At 50.2% G+C, this 14,406-nt stretch overlaps 1 protein-coding gene across 2 annotated transcripts in view; it reads left to right on the top strand.

Moving 5' to 3' along the window:
- Abcd4 (ATP binding cassette subfamily D member 4) overlaps window positions 1–14,066 on the top strand; it is a 15,319-nt gene extending 1,253 nt beyond the window's left edge. Inside the window, exons 2-19 of one of the 2 annotated variants that reach the window (XM_021202371.2) lie at window positions 1,307–1,425; window positions 1,547–1,674; window positions 2,694–2,833; window positions 3,822–3,938; window positions 4,281–4,406; window positions 4,951–5,001; window positions 7,542–7,636; window positions 7,914–8,035; window positions 8,112–8,203; window positions 8,350–8,439; window positions 10,611–10,819; window positions 10,944–11,035; window positions 11,505–11,541; window positions 11,857–11,906; window positions 12,432–12,484; window positions 12,776–12,852; window positions 13,391–13,506; window positions 13,664–14,066. In XM_021202371.2, the coding sequence (XP_021058030.1) occupies window positions 1,307–1,425; window positions 1,547–1,674; window positions 2,694–2,833; window positions 3,822–3,938; window positions 4,281–4,406; window positions 4,951–5,001; window positions 7,542–7,636; window positions 7,914–8,035; window positions 8,112–8,203; window positions 8,350–8,439; window positions 10,611–10,819; window positions 10,944–11,035; window positions 11,505–11,541; window positions 11,857–11,906; window positions 12,432–12,484; window positions 12,776–12,852; window positions 13,391–13,506; window positions 13,664–13,732 (1,783 nt within the window). In that variant the 3' untranslated portion in view covers window positions 13,733–14,066. Of the gene's footprint in view, window positions 1–1,306; window positions 1,426–1,546; window positions 1,675–2,693; window positions 2,834–3,821; window positions 3,939–4,280; window positions 4,407–4,950; window positions 5,002–7,541; window positions 7,637–7,913; window positions 8,036–8,111; window positions 8,204–8,349; window positions 8,440–10,610; window positions 10,820–10,943; window positions 11,036–11,504; window positions 11,542–11,856; window positions 11,907–12,353; window positions 12,485–12,775; window positions 12,853–13,390; window positions 13,507–13,663 lie in introns of both variants that reach the window. The other variant, XM_029541039.1, reaches the window with a different exon arrangement.
- The last annotated feature ends 340 nt before the right edge of the window (window positions 14,067–14,406 follow it).

Raw genomic sequence — 14,406 nt, 5'->3', positions numbered from 1 at the left:
CAATAGTGTCTGCGTTTGGTAGCTGATTATGGGATGGACCCCCAGGTGGGGCAGTTTCTGGATAGTCCATCCTTTCATCTGTAAGTACACTGTAGCTGTCTTCAGACACCCCAGAAGAGGGCATCAGATCTCATTACAGATGGTTGTGAGCCATCATGTGGTTGCTGGGATTTGAACTCCCAACCTTCGGAAGAGCAGTCAGTGCTCTTAACTACTGAGCCATCCCTCCAGCCCTGTAAGATGATAGTCTATTGTAATAACTTTGTGTGGGGGGCATGCATATGCACATGTGATATGTGTGCCATGACACAGGAATGGAGATCAGGGAACAGATTTTGGAGTTGGTTCTTTCTTTCCACAGTGAGATCTGGGGATGGAATTCAGGTCTTGGAGACAAACACTTGGACCTTTTACTGGCTGAGACATCTTGTTAACTACACTGTGCCAATTTAGTACATTTATTAGGCTCATGGATTATCCCTTTCATAGACTGCCTGTTTATATCCTCTCCCCACTTTCCGATGAAATATCCTGATGTGCTGGGTAGTGTTGGTGCACACCTTTAAGTCCAACACATGGGAGGTAGAGGACAATCAGATCTCCGTGAGTTCGAGGCTAGCCTGGTCTACAGAGCAAGTTCCAGGACAGCCAGGGCTACACAGAGAAACTGTGTCTCAAAAGACCAAGAAAGAAAGAAATATCCTGACATGCAGAGATTCCTTGCATGCTCCAGCTTGTAATTCCTTATCAATTTCATTCTGCAAATACCTTCTCTCATCTCACTAAATTCTGTGGTATTGTGTTAAATAAAATATGTAAGTCTAAATCAAGCCCACCAGTTTTACCCTGTATAGTTTGTAGGTTTGGGGTCTTTTTTTTTTTTTTTTTTTTTGTATTTTCGAGACAGGGTTTCTCTGTATAGCTCTGGCTGTCCTGGAACTCACTTTGTAGATCAGGCTGGCCTCGAACTCAAAAATCCGCCTGTCTCTGCCTCCCAAGTGCTGGGATTAAAGGCGTGCGCCACCACGCCCGGCTCAGGTTTGGGGTCTTATTTGAGAAATGTCTTCCCACTTCATCATTATTAAGGTGTCTTCACCAATTTGTTTATTTTTTTACATTGGCTTCTGGTAGGTTAGTAATATACTTTTCCCCATAGACATTCTCTATTCTTCCATCTTCAGCATTCATAAGTCTTCTGTGTGTATGCAAAGCCTGGACCCTCTGAATAACAGCAAGGCTGAGCTTACTACCTTCAGTAAGACTCAACCGTCCTCTGAGCCTTCTCCCCGTGTCCTGACTTCTGCAGGCCCAGATTAGATCTGCAACTTGTCCAGAGGTTCGTGAGGATACAGAAGGTTTTCTTTCCTTCTTGGTCATCGCAGAATGTCTTAATGTTCATGACGCTCTTGTGCGTGACCCTCCTGGGTGAGTGCATGGGCTTTGGGCAATGGGGAAGAACTGGGCTTTGGGGTTCCTTTCCTTGTCTCTAACAGGAGGAAGTGTCTTCCTTTCCCCTTTGACTTCCACCTCCTCTCCCTCCCCACAGAGCAACTGGTGATCTACCAAGTTGGCTTGATCCCCAGTCAGTATTATGGAGTCTTGGGAAACAAAGACCTGGATGGATTTAAGGCACTGACCTTCCTGGCTGTGACACTTATTGTCCTCAACTCCACCGTAAGGACTCTCCTTTCCCCCATGGCCTTCCTTCTCCAGTCTAGTGGGATGCCTGGCAGGACTGAGTGTTCAGGAAGCAGGGACAGAGCTCTGGGTCTTTTTCTGCCCCGTTCTGGGAATTAGAGCTATGTTTCCCCTGAAGGTCAGATCCCAAGGCAGGGCCTTGATCTTGCTATTGGCGTTCTTGAGATGAGCTTTCTGGTTTAATGTTCAGTAGCAATAGGCAAGGTCCCTTCCCCTCTCAGAACTCTCACTTCAGGGAGCTCAGAACACTTTCACACCAGGATCTGCCGCCAGAGAGCTCGCTCTACTCTGGCAGCTGAGCTGTGACTCAGCCCCCAGGGTGGAGTCACACCTCCGGCCCTCTCGCCTGTTTCCTCTTGTCCAGTACCTGCCTTCCACTACTCGAGTTGGCAACAGCCTCCTTGTTTTTCAAGATACCTTCATTGGCACCTCTCTTGAGACCTCCTTACTTTCCTTTGCGTTTCCTCCGTCAAATCCAAGCTTTTCTCTGTGGGTACTTGCTCCTCGAGGAGACAGCTGCAGCACACCTTACACCTTTGCTCATTGGCTGGATTGTGAACGTCTTGTCCTGTCCCTTGTGCTTAGCATGAGACTCTTCAGAAAATAGCAGGTGGTGAGGCAAGGCTCTACCAAGCCCCGATGCCCTCTGTCAGGCCGGACTGGCAGTTTCTTGGGGATTGCCCTTTCTTGTCGTAACGTGTCCTCTCGGGTGTGCTAGGTGTTCCCTGTTGCCAGCAGCTCCCCCGCTCTCAGTATGAGACATTCATTGCAGGGAAGGACTTGAGCTCTTTGAGATTGTTGAAGGACTAGGCACGTGAACAAATGGGGAAAGGGCAGTCACGTGATCCGAAGCCTTAAAAGGAAAGTGCACGGAAGTGCTGACTGTGGATTCTGCCCCATCGGCAGAAGCTCCTGTCAGCTCTGAGCTTCGAACCCAGACTAGGAGGAAGCCATCTCTTCCTCCTCTCCCTCTCCCCTGCCTCCCTCATGCACAGCTGAAGAGCTTTGACCAGTTCACCTGCAACCTGCTGTACGTGAGCTGGAGGAAGGACCTCACCGAGCATCTGCACCACCTGTACTTCCGGGCCCGCGTGTACTACACCCTCAACGTGCTGCGGGACGACATTGATAATCCGTAGGCATCCCTCTCTGTCCCTGCTGCCTCCCTCCTGAGCATCCAAGTAGCTTAGCCCGACCACACTCCTCTGCAGGAGGCCAGTGTTGCTGCTCAGAGCTGTGAAGGGAGGGTGTTCTGAGAGACCGTGGGGGCTGACTGGGGAGCTAAAGGGAAACAGCTAAGAATAGTTCTCTTTAGTCCGTTTTCTGTCTTGAGTTGAGATGAGGCAAATGAAGAGAGCATCCTTGCCAGGAAACAGGTTCTTGGCTGTGCAGCAGAGAAGAAAATGAAAGTTACTATTGCTGTCTGGGATTCAGATCCCCGGCTCTAGCTCATTCAGTAAGCCCCCACACGTCTTCTGTACAATGAAGACCGTAAGAGGTCCTGCGTCAAAGGATATAGTGATGAGGATGAAAACACTGCCCCTGTCGGGCACAGTGTAGTGCCTGACATCAGGTGCTTCGGTGTCAGCTGCCATTTCAGAGGTGAGGGATTGCAAGCAGCCTGTCCGAGGGTGGCCCTGGTGCTGAGGCGGGACTTGAGGGATCTCTCCTTCACACTTAGGTTTTCCCATTCATCTCAGCACAGCAGCTACTTTGTTGCCTGCCTGAGGTAACTTCTCAGCTCAAGCGTAGCTTCCCAGTGAAGGTCCTTAGAAGATGGCTTTTTCATTATGACTCAGCCCTGGTGAAACTTTCACCACCAGACCCTGACCTGGAGGAGTCTCGGGTCCATAGGGAGATGGGGAGGGTTGAGATTAAGGAGACCATGTCCCTGACCATCCAGAAAGACCTGAGTTTTTCCATTGGTTCTGTGCAGATCTGACTCAGGCCCTTGGGTCTTCTGGTGGCTACCTCCCGCCCCACCCCCTGTAGGGTAAATTGAGACAATTCTCTAGATTCCTGGTTGGAGCCTAAGGCCTATTTGTCTGGGTCCACCTAAGTCAAGGTTAGAAGTGGAAGTCCCCGGCTCACTGGGCTCAGCACCTCTGTGTCGTTGGCTATAGGGACCAGCGTATCAGCCAGGATGTGGAGCGATTCTGCCGCCAGCTCAGCAGCGTGACCAGCAAGCTGATCGTCTCCCCCTTCACTCTTACCTACTACACTTACCAGTGCTTCCAAAGGTGCAGCCTCTCCCTCCAGAGGGGCCCTCCACCCCAGCCTGCTGTTTACCCAGAGTCTCCCACATAGAGGGCAGGTCAGGGTCCAAGGGAGGCTCATCTTTACCACCTGCACCCCAGGGAACCTTCTAGTTCACGTGCTCATGACCCTGCCCCCTCTCTGGTCTTGTGATACTTCATTGTCAGGGATCCTGGCTAAAGTCAGGTGTCAGATGTCACTGTCATTCATCCCAAATTGAACTGAACGGCTACCTGAGGGGTGAGGCAGAAATAAGGGCCCCAGAGTTACTTCTATGGCACTCCACATCGTCTCTCATCCTCCCTTTACCCCTCTCTGCCCTTCAGCACAGGCTGGCTTGGGCCTGTGAGCATCTTTGGATATTTCATCCTGGGGACCATGGTGAACAAAACTTTGATGGGGCCCATCGTGACGAAACTGGTGCAGCAGGAGAAACTGGAGGGGGATTTTAGGTGTGTTCTCCTGGTTAAGGTTGAGGGACTGGGTAAGACTGCCTAAGTGTAAAAGTCCTAGCCGTGTGTAATGTCATGGGAGAAACAGGCGTCATATGCTTCTTGAGGTTTCTGGTCCCTCACCTCTTAAGTGGATGAAATGCTTGTCTACTGTGAGAATTAAGGACATTGTGCATGTGGAGTAGTAAGAAAAGGGTGCGTTGGCCATCAGCATCTCCTGGGGGGTACCCAGGATCTAATTGCCCTGTCTGCTGGGCCAGCAGCTGATCCAGTCTGCACCTGCCCTGTGCTTCCTGCTTTGGTTAAGCTAGGCTCGGGGAGGAGGTCCCATAGACAAGCCTACACCTGTCTCATCCCAGAAAGCTGAGGTCAGCACATGAGTGCAGCGTCTGCTGCCACACCCAAGCCCCTGGGGTGTTCATTTCGTGACAGCCCAAGGAAAGGCGGCCACAGTGTGGACACGGAGCTGGGCTCTGTGTTGTATGGGAGTGGGCTTCCTCTGCTCCCAGGGTTCCCCATTGTTAGCACACATTTCCCTTCCCAGGTTCAAGCACATGCAGATTCGAGTGAATGCGGAGCCTGCGGCTTTCTATAGGTGAGTCTAGTGGAGAAAGTTCCTGTTCTCCCCGCAGTTAGGGGCAGGAAAGGAAAGATAAAGCCTACTACACCCCCCCCCCCCCCCGTGGCCCTGTCACACTTAGCTGCGACCCTCTCCCCACCCTTCTCCCTGTCCTTAGGTACAGGGGACAGCTCCTGAAGCTGGTGACTTCCTTGGTCTTGGTGGTCTAACTATAGGACCTAAAATGGCCACGGAATAAAATGAGTGGGTGGCTTCATCTGGATGGAGGCATTGCCTTTGTCTCTTTTCCTGTCTGAAATAGCTTCTTTTTGTCTCTGTAGCATGGGGGGTGGGGGGGGTGGAGAGATAGGCTTCTCACAGAAGGGTACATCTGCTCCCCACACTTGCTGGAGCCAAAGACCTGGCATCTTGCAGGCAGTGTTTGTGACATCTCTTCCGTCCTGGTGTGCCTGTTTGGGCTGGAAGCACAAGCTGTATTTAAGAAGCTGAATTGTCCCTTGGATTACCTGTGTACGGGGTGAATTTAATAGCCTTAGATCCTTTGCCCTCTGTCTGTCTCGACTGCAGTTAGCAGTCACTTCCTCATCGGGACACCAGGATCACTGAGAGTTTTAGATGAGCAGGTGGACATGGTGGCTCATATCTATAGTAGGCAGGTAAGGAGACTGAAGCAGGCAGATCTCGGTGAGTTTAAGGCCAGCCTGATCTACATAGTGAGTTCAGGCCCTCCAGCCCTAGGTTCAGTCCTAGCACTACATAAATCAGGTGTGGCAGCACACACCTGTAGTCCTACTGTTCAGGAGGTAAAAGCAAGGAGAATCAAGAATTCGGGGTCATTCTTAGCTATATAACAAGATAAGAGCTGGCCTGGTTTCATGATATTCTTTTATTTATTTATTTATCTATTTATTTATTTATTTATTTTGGTTTTTCAAGACAAATTTCTCTGTGTAACCTTGGCTGTCCCAGAATTCACTCTGTAGACCAGGCTGGCCTCGAACTCAGAAATTTGCCTGCCTCTGCCTCCCAAGTGCTGGGATTAAAGGCATGTGCTACCACTGCCCAGCGATACTCTGTCTTAAATAAACAAACAAACAAAAAACCAAAACAAAACCCAGAACCTTTCCCCCACACCCTTTTTAAAGCCTTTAGTTTTTAAATTTTTTACTTATTTTTCATTTGTGTTTACTTTATTCCTGTGTGTGTGTCTTGTGTATGTCTGTATTGTGTGTGTGTATGTGTTGTGTGTCTGCTGGTGTCATTGGGGGCCAGAAGAGGGCATTGGATCCCTGGAAGCTGGAGTTACAGGCAGTTGTGAGCTGTCTGAGAGGATACTGGGATTAGAAGAGCCACAAATACTCTTAACCTCTGAGCCAGCCTCCGTCCCCAGCCAGTCCTCTGGCCCCTGGCTCAGTGGTTAAGAGCACTTGATGTTCCTTGTTTTTATTTTTATTTCAAAACAACAACAAAACTAGTGTCTCCCTATTTGTCCTTGGCTGTCCTGGAACTCACTCTGTAACAGACTGGTCTCAAAATCTCAGAGATTTGCTTTCCCAAGTGCTGGAACGGTCATGCACCACTACACTGGCCTCAGTTTTAAAGATTTACTTATTTTATGACTGTTTTGCTTGCATGTATATCTTTGTACCGTGTGAGTGCTTGGTGCCCACTGAGGTCAGAAGAGGCTGTCAGCTCTCCTGGAACTGGAGTTACAAGCAGTTGTGAGCTGCCGTGTACTTGCTGGGAATTGAACCCAGGTCCTCTATAAGAGCAACATGTACTGAGCTATTTCTTCAGTACCCCATCAATGGAACTTTTAAAAAAATATTTATTTATTATTTATGCTCTCTCAGCATGTACACCTGCATGCCAGAAGAGGGCATCAGATTCCAGTATAAATGGATATATGTGAGCCACTATGTGGTTGCTGGGAATTGAACTCAGGACCTCTGGAAGAGCAGTCAGTGCTCCTAACCTCTGTGTCATTTCTCCAGCCCCTTCAATGGAACTCTTTTTATTTATTTATTTATTTATTTATTTATTTATTTATTTATTTATTATATGTAAGCATACTGTAGCTGTCCTCAGACACTCCAGAAGAGGGTGTCAGATCTTGTTACGGATGGTTATGAGCCACCATGTGGTTGCTGGGATTTGAACTCCAGACCTTTGGAAGAGCAGTCGGGTGCTCTTACCCACTGAGCCATCTCACCAGCCCCCTCAATGGAACTCTTAAATCGTGTTCTAACTTTCTATGTAGGTTTTACTAGTTCAAAGTTTTTAGTTTAAAGTTTTTTTTAAAAAAAGGTGTTAGAAGTCCAAGCAACTTATTTTAGTAGAAACCAGCCAGAGCTGGTTTGAACCAGGCCTGGACAACTTGAGTTCATGACCACAGAGTGGGTCCTGAGGCTCAAGCCGTGGATGGGTGCTAATGAGAGAACATGTCTGAGACTTAAGATTAGTTGCATGGGCTTGGTCTCTAAAGGAGGCTGTGGCGCAATGAAGGTGTCCCAGCCTTGCTGAGTCCCTGTAGACACCCCATCCTTTTCCATCAGAGCTGGGCTTGTCGAGCACATGAGGACAGACCGAAGGCTGCAGGAACTCCTTCAGACCCAGAGAGAGCTGATGTCCAGGGAGCTCTGGCTGTACAGTAGGCAGAGGGGCCCTGGGAAACGGAACCATGGGATGGGGATGGTCCAGTTAGCTCTTCCCTCGCACACCTCCCGCTGTCGGCCTGTTCTGGTCAGGGAGCCACTTACTGAAAGGATTGACCATGGGGAGCTTTTGCCTTCGCTGTGGGTATCCTAGGGGAACGCAGATCTGGAGGAAGCACGACCTTACTTGACTTCCTGCTTTCCATCCTGAGAGTTGTGTCCCTGCCGAACTCGTGAATGTCTCCCGGGTCTCATGAACTCTGTCTCCTACAGTTGGTATCAACACCTTCGACTATCTGGGCAGCATCCTGAGTTACGTCGTCATTGCAATCCCCATTTTCAGTGGGGTCTATGGAGACTTGAGTCCCACAGAGCTTAGCACCCTGGTCAGCAAGGTGAGAGGTTCTCCTGGTCAGCCCTGACACGGGGGTCCAGTCCTGAGCCCCACTGACGATTCTCTGTCCTGAGCAGAATGCCTTTGTGTGCATCTACCTCATCAGCTGCTTCACCCAGCTCATTGACCTGTCCACCACACTCTCGGATGTTGCCGGTTACACGCACAGGTGAGCAGAGTGTGTGCCACTGGGAAACGAAACACCGAATGGAAAAAGGGCAGCATCGCACTGCGTGCTGATGTACGTGAGACAGGGAGAAGTTTCCCCTTCACCTGGCATCCAGAGCCTGCCTTCAGGTCTTTCTTCTTGCCCAGGATTGGAGAGCTTCAGGAGGCCCTGCTGGACATGTCCCGAAAATCACAAGACTGTGAAGCCCTAGGCGAGAGTGAGTGGGATTTGGACAAGTGAGTATGGAGCTATAGTGTATGGGTATGGATTCAGTGATCACCAGCTGGCTTGAACTCGGAGCCCCTCCCAGCTGTGTAGCCGGGTTATAAGGAGCAGGTGGGAGCAGTCTCCGTGTTGTATCAGTTGTCTTATAGGTGTGCACTGTTAGCTGACACCTCCATTCTGGCATCCACTGTGTGGCTTTGCATCATTCCCCACAAGGCAAGGAAATGCACACACCTGCCGGGCACCATAGCAACACAAAAAGCCAGGCATGGTGGCGCATACTATTAATCCTGGTACATAGAAGGCTGCGGCAGGAGGGTTGTAGGACACTCTGAAAAACTACATGATGAGATTCTGCTTCAAAATAAATTAAAAACAGAAAGAAAGAGAGAGAGAGAGAGAGAGAAAGAGAGAGAGAGAGAGAGAGAGAGGAAAAGAAAAAAAGAAAAGGACTGGGGAAGTGGCACAGTGGGTAACCTAAGCTGAGGACCTAAGTTCGAGTCTCTAGCAACCACACAGAAATGTGACCCTGTGCCTGTAATGTCAGTGCAGGGTGGTTGGGACTGGCAGGTCCCAGAGGTTCACTATCTAGTCAGCCTTGGCAAACAGTGAGCTCCAGGTTCAATGAGAAGAAGGAACACACTGACGTGACCTGTGGTATCACGTGTGCACACACACATGTGTGTACACTCGTATGCATCACTCAGGACAAAAATAATATTTACATAAAGAACAAAAGTCAGAATGTCACACTCCTCATCTCCTCTTCCCGCTGAGTCTGGCCGCTGCCGCTTTCCTAGTGTCTCTTGTTTCCCATGCCTCCCAGACCCAGAGCGATGGATGTCTTTATTTATTCCTGTATCTTCAGGGTCCCTAGATGTTTCTCACTTTCCTGTCCTTCCCCCTACCTCCTTAGCTTTTTTTGATTGTTTGTTTTTTGTTTTGTTTTGTTTTGAGACAGGGTTTCTCTGTAGCTCTGGCTGTCCTGGAACTCACTCTGTAGACCACAGAGTGCCACCTGCCTCTGCTTCCTAAGTGGTAGGGCCACCAACAGGCAGGCATCCTGTTCCAGCTTCTGGGCAAATGACTTAACTGCTCTGAGTATCAAGTAATGAAATCTTCTTCCTCAGAAGTAAAGAACAGATACATTCCTGGAAAGTGGCTGGACAGTGGTCACCTAGGAAGATATGGCTGGGTATGATTCACGCCTCTAATCCCACTACTCAGGAGGCAGAGGCGGTGGATCTCTGAGTTTGAGGCCACCTTGGTTCACATAGCAACTTTTAGGACAGCTAAAACTACACATTGAGACTTGTCTCAAAAACAACAGAGAAGAAAATAAGACAAACAAAAGCCCCACTAAGGGCTGGAGAGGTGGCTCAGCAGTTAAGAGCACCGGCTGATCTTCCAGAGGACCAAGTTCAATTCCCAGCACTCACATGGCAGCTCACAACTGTCTGTAATTCCAGTTCCAGGGGATCTGACACCCTCACACAGACATACATGCAGGCAAAACACCAAAACACCAATGTACATGAAATACAAATAAAAATTTAAAACACGCGTGTGCGCATGCATGTACGCGCGCATACACACACCCTCTCTCAATTACTAGAATAAAGCTGTATAGCACCTGGCAAGTCACTTAGCCACCTGAGCTCATTTCCTCTATCTGCCAAGCCAGGCAGCATTTACCATCCATGGATGCCAAGAGTGATTAAGATCAGTTGTGTAGGGACTTCACCCAGTGGGTCACAGGTTAGTGCTCCAGCCCCATCCCCATGGTAATGCTTAGGCCACCATGACTGTATACCACAGACTGGCTTAAACAGCAGACGAGTTCTCACAGTTCTGCACACTAGGAATCCAACGTGTAGGTTAGAGTTGGTGAGGTTTTGGTTTCTCCCACACATCTTTCCTTGGCTCACTTTCCTGTGTGCCCTCACTTGATTTCTGTGCCTGCGGTATCCCTGGGGTCCACTCCAACAACCTCGTTTTAACCTCACTCTGTCTCCTCATGCTTCACTTTGAGGCATGTGGAATGAGACATCAGCGTGTGGGTTTGTAGGGCATAGTTACACCCCTAAGGCTCCTGGGACAAAGGGGGTGCCTCTAGACCAGGTACTCACTCTCCTTGGACTACCCATATGGCCTGTCTCTCCACCTCTGTTCCCTGCCTTAGAGCCCCAGGGTGTCCGACAACAGAGCCATCAGACACAGCTTTTCTGCTCGATCGGGTTTCCATCTTGGCCCCCTCTTCTGACAAGCCCCTGGTCAAAGACTTGAGTTTGAAGATCTGTGAGGGGCAGAGTGTGCTCATCACAGGCAACACGGGCACTGGCAAGACCTCCCTGCTGCGGGTGCTGGGAGGCCTGTGGGAGAGCGTGAAAGGTGAGCCAGCCTCTGGTACAGCCTTGGCCACAAGGGGGCAGTGTGGTGGGAAGAGGAGATGGAGAGAAGAGGCGGTTACCTTGTCGGAGGGGTCTCCCAATGGAGGCTTCTGTGGGCTCTGCAGGCTCAGTGCAAATGCTGGCTGATTTTGGGCCCCACGGGGTGCTGTTCCTGCCTCAGAAGCCGTTCTTCACTGATGGGACACTTCGGGAGCAGGTCAGCACGGTCAGGGGTCCACTCCTCCAACCTCATGCCACCCACTTACATCTAGGACTTCTAACAGTATGACAGGCCTCAGGCCCGAGGAGGATAGGGGCAATAGCGCCCATGCCTAGGCATTCCCAGGTTCTGAGAACATGCTGTGCAGTATTTATGGACCGAACCCAGAGCTGCTTCCTAAGATAGCTAGCCGGTTGCTCCATGTGTTTGTTAGACACTGGAGTTTACCCTCAGGAGGCTCCAAGACTCTGCCTTCCAAATACACCTCTGAAGGTTGTCCCGTGGGTTACACTGTATCTCTCCTGACTGCCTTCAGGGTTACATTGTATCTCTCCTGCAGGCCCTGCTCCCTCCCTCCTAAGGGAGGAGCCTTGCTTCTGTGGGTGGATCCTAGGGATGCTAATGATGGGACTGAGTCTTGCTATCTCTCATTACCCACCCTAACCAGAGATGTTCTTGTTTTCAGGTGATATATCCCCTGAAGGAGATCTACCCTGATTCAGGTGAGCTGTCCCTCCTCAACTCATGTCCTCATCTCTGTTGTTTCTGCTCTGCCTGACCGGCCTCTCCTGTGCCCACTGGGAGAGCGTCTAGCCAGGCTGCTGGTTTCCGGTTGGGTCTTATTCTTTAACGGGGTCCTCTTGTCTTCCTTTCCTGAAGAGAGACACCCACGGAGAAGGGAAGCAGGTGTCCTTTTGCGGGCCCTTATGCTGTTAGGTTTGTTCTGGGAGTCTGCCCCTGCCGGGATGCTTGCATACCATCCCTCCTGGCCAGCTGGAGCGAGGCCGTGGTGTGCTGAAGAAGCTTCTGTTTTGCAGGTTCTGCAGACGATGAGAGGATCTTGAGGTTCTTGGAGTTGGCAGGCCTGGTGAGTGGGAGGCCTACCTGAGAGCATTGGCCACAGGTAGTTGGTGGCCAGCAGAGCCGCTGCCATCTCTGGACCCAAGACTGGGGCAAACAGTGGGTGTGCAAGTTGGCAGTGGGAGCTGCAAATGGGGTGCAGGCAGTAAGGACCTGTGCGCTTGCTCTGTAGAGATGTTGTTTTAAGTGTGTGTGTGTGTGTGTGTGTGCTACATGTGTGTAGATGTGTGTTCACTCCTCCTACCTTCGTGTGGGTTCCAGAGCTCAGGCTTAGGCTGCCAGGGGTGTGTGTGTGGCAAGCGCTCCACCCACTGAGCCATTTCACCTCTGCCGAAAAATCTTATTAGCAAAGCTGACGGGGCTGTCTGCTGCTTCTCGTCACCGTACTCCAGCCAGCCTCAGAGGTGAAGGTGATAACACCCACCTTGGTTCACCACTGCTGTGTCTGTTGCAGAAACATTTGAGGTGGGGAGGTAGGATTGCAGAAAACACTGGACACTTGTGTGGACTCTCTGACCCCTGTCTGTTACAGTCCAGCTTGGTGGCAAGGACTGGAGGTCTGGACCAGCAGGTGGATTGGAACTGGTAAGGATGAGCAGTTTCAGGCAGTGCCCCCCATGGGTCCATTACAGCATCCCAGCAGCCTTGTGAAAGGATGCAATGGCTCCTGACCCCAGCATCCAGTGTTGGGCTGCTTCACCAGCTCAGGATCCGTACCTTGGGTAGAGTTTGGGCCTCACCTGTCATGTGACTAAGAGGGAGTATCTCCGTCCTAGGGCCAACCTCTATAGGGAACTTGCTTCTTTCAAGATGTATTCTTGGCAAAAGTCAAGCTGTCACCTCCTTTCGGAGCTCAATCCTCATTGCCTTTTCTAGGTATGATGTCCTGTCCCCAGGGGAGATGCAAAGACTCTCCTTCGCCCGTCTCTTCTACCTGCAGCCCAAGTATGCAGGTGAGGTACACACCGTGGGCGCACATGCCAGGCGCTGTGTGTACTCACAGGTACTTGTAGCATGTGTTCACAGCCTGGACACACATGTATACCTGTACATGACTAGGTATCCTTCCCTGTGTCCCCTACCCGTGATGAGCAGAGCTTGGCCCCTTGGCATAGTCCTGAGAGTGTAAATGCACTTGTTATGCAGCCTCAGTTAGAGGGCTTGTGATTGTAGCTCCCTGGGTTCTGCCGCAGATGAGCAGGCATCCCCAGGCTGTGCCTGGCAGGAGTATGTATATGCATATGTAGCAGGAATGGACTCTCCTGATCACAGAGCCTCGGATGAATCGAGAGTCCTAGATTGTATAGTCTTGGGGTACAGTGTTATTTATCTGCAGGCAGCTGTGAGATCTGAGCCATGCTCTCAGGTGTGATCTCTATCCTGGCGTGACTCTCCTGTCAGTCCACCATACCCCAGGGTGAATGGGTTGGAGGAGTGACAGAGAGGGCAAGGGCAGTCTGTGATCTCTTGCCACCACACGCTGCTCGTCAGTGCTCGATGAAGCCACCAGTGCCCTGACAGAGGAAGCGGAGAGTGAGCTCTACCGAATTGGTCAGCAACTGGGGATGACATTTATCAGCGTGGGACATCGTCCCAGCCTTGAAAAGGTACCCATGCCACAGGGGTGGCCTGATGAGAAAGGACCCAAAGGCTGGGCCTGGCCAGGACCAAAGGCCCCTCTAACTGGGGGTATTGGGTGGCAGAGGGATTGGGGTGACTGCTCTGGCAGCTGTCTGACCTCAGTGGGGTCTTGGGCTCTTGCAGTTTCACTCCTGGGTTCTGAGACTCCACGGAGGAGGAAGCTGGGAACTGACTAGAATCAAACTGGAATGAAGGCAAGCATGCAGGTTCATCCGAGCAGCTGAGCTCCGGGGCCTGCAATGCCCACAGACAAGAAAGCCCAGTGAGCTGGGAAGGAGCCACAGATTCACCTGAGGTCCTACACAGGAACCCTAGAAGCCTCTAGCCCTGCCCACGGATGGCCCTGCGGGGAACACTGAGGTTTCCCCAGCGCTGCTCTCGTGACTTCTTACAAAATAGTTCAGAAGATGTTTGCTCCTGAAAAACTGAATGAACTGTAAGAAGTGAAGGGCCACGGTGAGAAAACTATGGAACTCAAGAAAACTGGTGACATTTCACAGTGATAAGACTTTTTAAAAAAAACTTTAATAACCATTTAAATTTTATAACTTTTTTAAAAAAAGAATAAATGTTTAAAATGTGGTTTTTCTTCTACTATAGACTGATTTTATTTATTACTTATTTATTTATTTATTTTTTAGTTTTTCAAGACAGGGTTTCTCTGTGTAGCTCTGGCTGTCCTGGAACTCACTTTGTAGACCAGGCTGACCTTGAACTCAGAAATCTGCCTGCCTCTGCCTCCCAAGTGCTGGGATTAAAGACGTGCACCACCATCGCCCGGCAACTGATTTTTTTTAAATTTAAAGATTTTTATTTATTTATTATATGTAAGTACACTGTAACTGTCTTCAGACACCCCGGAAGAG

This window comes from Mus pahari, chromosome 7 (genome assembly GCF_900095145.1).
Source record: "Mus pahari chromosome 7, PAHARI_EIJ_v1.1, whole genome shotgun sequence".
NCBI classification, from domain to species: domain Eukaryota; kingdom Metazoa; phylum Chordata; class Mammalia; order Rodentia; family Muridae; genus Mus; species Mus pahari.
This window is presented reverse-complemented; position numbering and strand designations above follow the sequence as displayed.